General features: G+C 36.5%; 1 protein-coding gene and 1 pseudogene across 1 annotated transcript; both read left to right on the forward strand.

Annotated features, from left to right (window-relative positions):
* Positions 1-2,687: 2,687 nt before the first annotated feature.
* LOC102731321 (olfactory receptor 4C11-like) lies at positions 2,688-3,599 on the forward strand. The gene has a single exon (XM_006728608.1). The coding sequence runs from the start codon at positions 2,688-2,690 to the stop codon at positions 3,597-3,599; it is 912 nt and encodes a 303-aa protein (XP_006728671.1).
* Positions 3,600-8,157: 4,558 nt separating this feature from the next.
* Positions 8,158-9,291, forward strand: LOC115939272 (olfactory receptor 4C11-like; annotated as a pseudogene).
* Positions 9,292-10,004: the final 713 nt, after the last annotated feature.

Raw genomic sequence — 10,004 nt, forward strand, 5'->3', positions numbered from 1 at the left:
CATTTGGGTATCTAGTTTTCCCTTTTCCTCAGCATGCAGTTTACAGAACCTGATTTTTGTAGTCAGGATAGGGATTTAAGGTATCACTTGGCATCCTTCTCTGATGGCTCAGGATTTTTCTTCTCTGATGGCTCAGGATTTTTCTTCTCTTGAATGTAATCTACATGATGATAGGGATTTGATGTTTTATATGCTGTGAAAGATGAATGCTAGAGAGAGATGCTACCTAGTAGCATCCCATTCTAGTTCTAGCCTGACTGTACTGTACTTGGTGAAACTTTCTGTATCACAGCTGAAACTCTGTACATACTTTTCTCTGTACATAAAGCAAGGGGCCATACTCTTCATACCTTGCAAGAAAATGTGCTGGTCAAATGAAATAACAAAAGAGGAATATTGTTTGAATGAGGTTTGAAGACTTTAGAAGAATAATAATATATAATCTAGGATTGCCTTATTCAACTGTGTGTATTATATCTATATATCTATAGATATAATATATATATTTAATAAAGAACATATTAATATAAGAGATAGAGGCACAAACCTACTGACTGGGAAAAACAAGGGAAGACTATTGGTACCAGTATAATTTGAACTGTAAAATTTCAACTGGCAAAATAAAAATTAAGGATTAAGGAAGAGAAAAAGCATGCTCTATTACTGAGATGTCCCCTAGAATCCTTGAGATAGGACAGTCTGGGATTGTGAGGAAATGATGACTGAATTCAGTGATAGAACTCTGATTGGTGGTGTTGATCTCACATAATGTATACATCTTGTAAGTGCTACTTTCTTGTCTTAATGCCACCAAATCTTCTTTTTGCTTATTTAAAATAGAACAAAATAGAACTACATCACCTGGCTTTCATGGTTGTCCATTATCTGCCCCCAAATTTCTCTGTTGCAATCTTTTAATTTAATGAGAGTATAGTTTCTATGGAGATCATCTCTATGTTAGCCTGAAGCTATGCATGTTTCTCCCTCTATGATATTTTACTGACTCTTCTCACCTAACTGCTCCTCTCTTCACAGCCAAGCCCTCCCTCCTTTGGTTTCATCCCTTTTTAGGAATCTAGTGTTTCTTTTTTTTTTTTAAAGATTATAATTATTTATGTTTTTCTGAGAGAGTGAGAGAGAGAATGAGTGGGGGAGGTGGCAGAGGGAGAGAATATCCAAGTAGACTCCTGCTGAGTGTGGAGCCTGACAGGGGGCTGGAGGGCTTGATCCGAAGACTCATGAGATCAGGACCTGAGCCAAAACTAAGAGTCAGGTGCTTAACTGACTGAACCATCCAGGTGCCCCAGGAATCTAATGTTTCAAAACAAAGTAATCATTATTTTTTTTCTTTTCTATTTTTTTTATAGCTGTCAAGAAACATTGGAACTGCCAATCAGAACTTGTAGTTATAACATCTCTAGTTTATCATACTGCACTAATATTATTTTAGCTGGATGGCAAATATATTTTAAGTTTTATTCAGATATGGAATTTTATTGGGGTAAATAGATGATTTGAGTCAGTAATTTTAAAATACGTATTTTACTTAGGGAAAGGTAGTATAAACTTATGGAATACTTGAGTTTCAGAGAACTGTGTTGGGAACTCCAGTTTAAAATATTTAAAGCCTTACTTCACTTCTTTGTCATTTTTGAAAATTCTCTGACCGCCAATTCATAATCAAGGGACCTTTGTACTTTTGGAACCAAAATTCACTTGGTATTATCACATAGAGTTGTAGGTAATTCTTATGTAATGATCTTATCTAGAGGTATGTTATCCTTCCAACGTGGTTGTAAAGAGGTTGAGGATATATTTCTATCCCCCATTACATAGATTACAGATATGAGTATGTACTTAGTACATATTGGTGACTGATTTGATGTTGTTATTGATTCATTGAAGGATTGGTAATTTATCAGAAAGAAAGAGTTTCTCAAAACTCATACTAAAATAAATTCTAGATCATTTGACATCAATATTAAAAGGTACAGAAATATTATAAGAATAAAGATAAATTGTAGAAATTTCCTAAATTTAAGTAATAGAAGGTAAAATTATGGCCACCATGAACCTGAATTTGCAGAAGTAATTTCTTCTTAAAGCATAATCAAAACAAGATACTCAAGATGTCAGGAATAATAGGTGTTAATTGGTGTCCAAATCAAGAAATGTGTTTTTGTAAGAGGGAGTCTCCAAGTGTATATGTTTTAAAATTATATAAAGATATTATTTTTCTGTAATTGAGACCATATACATCATATGCACATCATACACATAGGTATATACTTAATAAAATATCTATTAGAGTGTCCAATTTCAAATAAAGAAAAAAGCTTCAAGACATTAAAGTGATCTGATCAAGATCATACAGAAAAGTCATTAGTTCTCAGAACGTGGCAGAGCTCACGATCACTTGAGTGCTTTGTTACCCCTGAAAATCCCAGTCCACATAGGAAGACCTTCAGTTAATGCTCATGGTTAAAGCATGGACATCAACACTTAAAAAAAAAAAAGAAAGTTTCCCAAGTGATTATAATATATGACATACCTAGCGCCATTGGTTTATGTGTTGGTGGAATTAGAACTATAAAAGTGCAATTCTGAATCCAATTTCACCACTATTTCCAGGTCACTATTTCCCTAATTTTCTCTGCAGATGAACAATTCCTACATTCACTGTAACCATGGAGTTGAATAGCAGTGTGAATGAGTTCATTCTGTTTGGGTTAACACAGAATGTTCTAAAGGAGAAAGTCATGTTTGTGGTCTTCTTGTTTCTATACCTTGCAACTCTGATAACAAATTTACTGATTGTGATGACCATAAGATACAGCTGGACACTTGGGAGCCCCATGTACTTCTTCCTTTTCCACTTATCCTTTGCTGATGCCTGTTTCTCAACAACCACTGCTCCTAGATTGATAGTAGATTCTGTATCTGAGAAGAAAGTCATCTCCTACAATGAGTGCATGACCCAAATTTTTGCAGTTCACTTGTTTGGGTGTTTGGAGGTCTCGGTGCTCATCTTCCTGTCCTTTGATCGCTATGTGGCAATTTGTAAGCCCCTGCGGTACACAGCTATCATGAACCAGCATGTCTGTGGTACAATGGTGAATCTGGCATGGGTGGTACCTTGTATCCATTCTTCTTCACAGATTTTCTTGGCTTTGAAACTACCATTCTGTGGACCCAATGTTATTGATCATTATTTCTGTGATATGACACCTTTGCTGAAACTTGCATGCATGGACACTTATAAAATCAATTTATTCATAGTTTTTAACAGCGGGGCTATCTGCATGGTAAGTTTCATAGTCCTGCTTACCTCTTATATTTTCATCTTACATTCTCTGAATAACAAGACTGCAGAAGGAAGAAAGAAAGCCCTCTCTACCTGTACATCCCACATTATTGTTGTCATCTTATTCTTTGTCCCATGTATATTCACATATACTCGTCCTGTAACTACATTTCCAGTGGACAAGATGGCTGTGTTTTACACCATTGGGACACCCTTGCTTAACCCTCTGATTTACACTCTGAGAAATGCAGAAGTGAAAAATGCCATGAGGAAGTTATGGTGCCACAAATTCTGACTTGCAATGGGAGAAAACAGAAGATTTCAATTTCTAATTCTGTAACAGCTTCAATAAAATTGCATTGATAGAAAAGAGAAAATGGTTTTTGTGCCAGTACCATGCTGTCTTGGTGATCACTGCTTTGTAATATAGTTTGAGATTAGGCTACGTGATGCCCCCAGCTTTGTTTTTCTTTTTCAACATTTCCTTGGCAATTCAGGGTCTTTTTTGATTCCATAAAAATTTTAGAATTGTTTGTTCCAGCACTTTGAAAAATGTTATTGTAATTTTGATCCAGATGTCATTGAAGATATAGATTGCTCTGGGTAGCATAGACATTTTAACAATGTTTATTCTGATCCATGAGCATGGAATGTTTTTCCATCTTTTTGTGTCTTCTTCAATTTCTTTCATGAATGTTCTGTAGTTCCTAGAGTATAGATCTTTACCTCTTTGGTTAGGTTTATTCTGAGGTATCTTATGGTTTTTTGGTACTCTTGTAAATGGAATCATTTCTCTAATTTCTCTTTCTACAGTTGCATTGTTAGTGTATAAGAAAGCAACTGATTTCTGTGCATTGATTTTGTACTGCCACATTACTGAATTGCTGCATGAGTTCTAGTAATTTGGGGGTGGAGTCTTTTGGGTTTTCCACATAAAGTATCGTGTCTTCTGTGAAGAGAGAGTTTGACTTCTTCTTTGCCAATTTGAATACCTTTTATTTCTTTTTGTTGTCTGATTGCTGTTGCTCGGACTTCTAGTACTATGTTGAACAATAGTGACGAGAGTGGGCATCCTTGATGTGTTCCTGATCTTAAGGGAAAGGCTCTCATCTTTTCCCCACTGAGGATGATATTCGCTGTGGGTTTTTCATAGATGGATTTTATGAACTTGATGAATGTTCCCTCTATCCCTATACTCTGAAGAGTTTTAATCAGGAAAGGATGCTGTATTTTGTCAAATGCTTTTTCTGCATCACTTGAGAGGTCCATATGATTCTTCTCTCTCCTCTTATTAATGTGTTCTATCACATTGATTGATTTGTGAGTGTTGAACCACACTTGCATCCTGGGGATAAATCCCACAGAAACAGTCAACAAAACAAGGAGGCAACACACAGAATGAGAGAAGATATTTGCAAATGACACTACAGATAAAGGGCTGGTATCCAAGATCTATAAAGAACTTCTCGGGGCACCTGGGTGGCTCTGTCATTAAGTGTCTGCCTTTAGCTCAGGTCATGATCCCAGGGTCCTGGGATCGAGCCCTGCATCGGGCTCCCTGCTTGGTGGGAAGCCTGCTTCTCCCTCTCCAACTCCCCCTGCTTGTGTTCCCTCTCTTGCTGTGTCTTTCTCTGTCAAATAAATAAATAAAATCTTAAAAAAAAAAGAACTCAACCTCAACACCCAAAAAACAAATAATCAAGTCAGAAAATGGGCAGAAGACATGAACAGTCACTTCTCTAAAGAAGACATACGATTGGCCAACAGACACATGAAAAAATGTTCATCATTAGCCATCAGGGAAATTCAAATCAAAACCACATTGAGATACCACCTTACACCAGTTAGAATGGCAAAAATTGACAAGGCAAGAAAGAACAAATGTTGGAGAGGTTGTGGAGAAAAGGGAACCCTCTTACACTGTTGGTGGAAATGCAAGTTGGTACAGCCACTTTGGAAAACAGTGTGGAGGTGTTTCAAGAAATTAAAAATAGAGCTACCCTATGACCCAGCAATTGCCCTACTGGGTATTTACCCCCAAAACACAGATGTAGTGAAAAGAAGGACCATATGCACCCCAATGTTCATAGCAGCAATGTCCACAATATCCAAACTGTGGAAAGAGCTGAGATGCCCTTCAACAGATGAATGGATAAAGAAGATGTAGTCCATATATACAGTGGAATATTACTCAGCCATCAGAAAGGATGAATACCCATCTTTTACATCAACATGGATGGGACTGGAGGAGATTATGCTAAGTGAAATAAGTCAAGCAAAGAAAGTCAATTATCATATGGTTTCACTTATTTATGGAACATAAGGAGTAGCATGGAGGACAGTAAGAGAAGGAAGGGGAAAACAAAGCAGGGGAAATTGGAGGGAGAGATAAACCATGAGAGACTATGGACTCTGAGAAACAAACTGAGGGTCTTGGAGGGGAGTGGGGTGGGGGATGGGTTAGCCCAGTTATGAGTATTAAGGAGGGCATGTACTGCATGGAGCACTGGGTGTTATACAAAAACAATGAATTGTAGATCACTACATCAAAAACTAATGATGTATTGTATGGTGACTAACATAATAAAATATAATTTAAAAAATAAAAAATAAAATGGGAAAATTACAGCTTGGACTATATGAAAAGAAATAGCCACAGAAAAAGAGAACAAGTAAAATCCTAATGGTGAAAGAAGCAGTTGCTGGCACTTACATAGTTCTTACTTATTATGAGCCAGATCTTTTTCTCATTTTACCTGCAGAGATACCATGATTATATTTAAGTGTCTTTCCCAAGCATGTAAGTAGTAGAACTCGGGTTTGAACTCAAGACATTTGACCCTAGCTGCTGTGTTCTTGGTCAAGATGTAATTATTTTGCTAGGTTAATAACCATTCCAGGTAAAATAAGATTGCAAAATATAAACTGACAAAAGATAAAAAATTCTCAGAAGAACAATATTTTCATAAAAATGGGGATGCCTGCATGGCTCAAGAAAAGATCCCAGGGTTCTGGGATTGAGCCCCTCTTAGGGCTCCCTGCTTGGTGAGCCTGCTTCTCCCTCTCCCTCTGCCTGCTGATCCCCCTGTTGTGCTTTCTCTCTCTCTATGTCAAACAAATAAATAAAATTTAAAAAAAAATAGTAAAATTGTAGAATGTGGTTGGTGTTAAAAAAGTATATGTGCATAATAAGATACAATTTTATTTCTCTTAACCAATTGAGATAATAAGATAATGTCACAAAATAACTGTTTGTTTGTCTGCATGTTCATCAGCTTTTCTGCAAAATCACCAACCTTGAAATTGTGGCCATACTTGTATATAGAAAACAGTTGTAGAAATACAGACATGCAAGTATACTAATAGAATGTTTCTAAAAGGAAATATAATAAAACAAAAGCATTATTTCTGTGGAGTAGGGTTATAGGTTAAATAATTTAGAGACACATTTTAACTTTCTCCTTTGTACTTTGAATAATTAATGATAATCATGAATTAGTCTACAATAAAATATAGTTAATAAATGAACACAAAATATTGAAAAACTTGTTAATAATTGTCAATACCAATGATAACCTCTAGCATTTGGGGCAGCAATATCATACTTGATATTATATCATACAACATCATCTAAATTGTTATCTGTAAGAGTGATAATTGGAAGCAACATCAATATCTCAATGGACAAAGGATCAAATAAATGCCACTTAGAAACATTTATACAATGTCACATAATTAAATAAACAATTAAAATAGGGAAAGTATAGTAACGTGGGAATAAGTGTTATAATAATTCCAAGTCAAAATCAGAACACAAAATGATATACAATGATTTCAATGACAAACTATACATTCTACAAACAAGAACTTGAAATAGCAAAACCATAACATAGTATATTGGAATTAGGGATTTTTTTTAATTGATATTTTTAGAAGAAGCATTCTGGGGAATTCAGGGTAAAAAGGAACATATATGAGTAAAAACACTATTTAAATTATAGATTATAGGCATCATTAGGAATTTTATACCACATTGAATTCATATGCACAAATGCTCAATATTCTAATGAGTTCAGTTTAAGAGTACAGTAAAGAGGGTAAACAGGAATTTTCCTCAATTATGCCAATCCTCAAAGTTCTCCAGACATTTGTTATTTAATGACCATCAGTGAAGTTGACATTGAAAACAGAGGCATAAGTAAAAGATTGTCAAAATATATTTTTTGTAAAGCATATTTCCTCCAAGATAAAGTCGGGATCAGAGATGATGGGGGTCAGAGATCCAAAAATTAATGAACTGAAGTGAGAATATTTTCTTCAGGAGGGATTCTCCAGCAATATGAGTGCTGAATTATATTGGAATTTATTTCCAATTCCAATCCTGAAATATATTGGAATCAGATTTTAAGCATAATACATGAAATATATGTGTGTATATGTGTGCATAATAAATCTTTTTTTAATTCTTAGGGAAACTCAGGGTAAGGTAGGGCAAGTATTGGACTCCAGTTTTCATATGAAGGCTAAATTTCAAAGCAGTTAAGTCACTTGCCCAAGAAAAGTACAAATTATGCCGTGTTCAATCTTGGTAGGAATCAAAATTTTTAAAGGACATTTATATTCTTTGATGCAATGCAGTTGGTTTCTGAATCACCAGATAGATCTGGGAGAGGCTTGGACTTCTGTAGATTTACAATGATTCACAGAGGATTAAAGGCAGTTGGAGGTAACATAACATGGAACAAAAAGAAGGAATGCAGGGCTCAATCCACTAGTCTTCCCATGATGTCACTTCTTTTCTTCTCTTTGCAGATTAAGCCCTTGTCAACTGCATCTTACCTGCAGTCACTAGTATGGCGATGAATAGCAGTGTGACTGAATTCATTCTTTTTGGGTTGACACAGGATGCAAGAAAGCAGAAAGCAATATTTGGGGTCTTGCTGATTCTTTTTTTTTTTTAAGATTTTATTTATTTATTTGAGAGAGAGAGAATGAGAGACAGAGAGCACGAGAGGGAAGAGGGCAGAGGGAGAAGCAGACCCCCTGCTGAGCAGGGAGCCCGATGCAGGACTCGATCCCGGGACTCCAGGATCATGACCTGAGCCGAAGGCAGTCGCTTAACCAACTGAGCCACCCAGGCGCCCAAGGGTCTTGCTGATTCTTTACCTTGCCACACTGTTGGAGAACTTTCTCATTGTAGTGACTATTAAAACAAGCAGGACCCTTGGGAGTCCCATGTACTTCTTCCTATTCTATCTGTCCTTTGCTGATGCCTGCTTCTCTACAACCACAGCCCCCAGATTGAGAGTGGATGCCCTTTCTCAGAAGAAGACCATTTCCTGGTCTTCCTGAGTGCATGACTCAGGTCTTTGCAGCCCACTTCTTTGGGTGCATGGAAATCTTTGTACTCATCCTCATGGCTTTTGATCGCTACATAGCCATTTGTAAGCCCTTGCGATACACAACCATCATGAGCTGCCATGTCTGCAGTGTGCTGGTGATTCCAAGCTGGGTGGGATCCTGTATCCACTCTTCAGGATACAACTTTTCTTGGCTTTGAGATTGCCTTTCTGTGGCCCCAATGTGATTGACCACTATTTCTGTGACTTGCAGCCCCTGTTGAAACTTGCCCGCATGGACACTTATGTGATAAATTGGTTAGTTGTTTCCAACAGTGGAGCTATATGAATGTGAGTTTCATAATCCTGCTTATCTCCTATGTTGTCATCTTGTACTCTCTGAGAAACCACAGTGCAGAAGGAAGACAAAAAGCCCTTTCCACCTGCACCTCCCATTTTATTGTGGTTGTTTTATTTTTTGGTTCGTGTATATTCATCTACACACGTCCGGCAACCACCTTTCCAATAGACAAGATGGTGGCTGTGTTTTATACAATTGGGACACCCTTGCTCAACCCTCTCATCTATACACTAAGGAATGCAGAAGTGGAAAATGCCATGAAAAAGTTACAGTATAGCCAAGTATGACCTCTGTTGATACATTATATTCAGGGATTCTAATGTATATTTCCTTAACAGCTTCGTTTTGCTTCAAGGACAGGAAAGATAAAATATTCCCCCTGGGGAAGAAGAAAGAATTAAGAAATTTAATTGCACTAATATTTTGTATATTTGTTTTAATATCAATAAATATTTACAAATATATATTCCTTATTCTGAGAGGATTGCATTAAAATAGGATTATTATGCTGATTTTTGACTAAGCTCTTTTAATAAACACTATAATCTGTCAGATGATTGTCTTGGTTTGACGAACTAGATGAGCACACCAGCCAGTAATGAATTATGTTGTTTCATGTTTGGTTCTGATTGCTTTACTTCCTTTTACTCTTATTTCATTGGTTGACACAGAATTTCCAATGTGAAAAGGCTGATTGACTGAATTTACCTGGAAATATATAAATCTGATTAATCTAAAAATTGTTGCTTAAGTTTTTTTTCCCAATGTCATTGACATTTATTTATATTTTTTAATTTTTTTATTAACAAATAATGTATTATTTTTTCAGGGGTACAGGTCTATGATTCAACAGTCTTACACAATTCACAGCACTCACCATAGCACATACCCGCCCCAATGTCCATCACCCAGCCACCCCATCTTTCCCACCTCCCTCCACTCCAGCAACCCTCAGTTTGTTTCCTGAGATTAAGAGTCTCGTATTGTTTGTCTCCCTCTC

The sequence above is a fragment of the Leptonychotes weddellii genome, chromosome 11 (genome assembly GCF_054177405.1).
Source record: "Leptonychotes weddellii isolate Sample4059 chromosome 11, ASM5417740v2, whole genome shotgun sequence".
Classification (NCBI taxonomy): domain Eukaryota; kingdom Metazoa; phylum Chordata; class Mammalia; order Carnivora; family Phocidae; genus Leptonychotes; species Leptonychotes weddellii.

Coding starts and splice junctions, on each gene's coding strand:
- LOC102731321 (XM_006728608.1), top strand. CDS start 2,688: ATGGAGTTGAATAGCAGTGTGAATGAGTTCATTCTGTTTGGGTTAACA.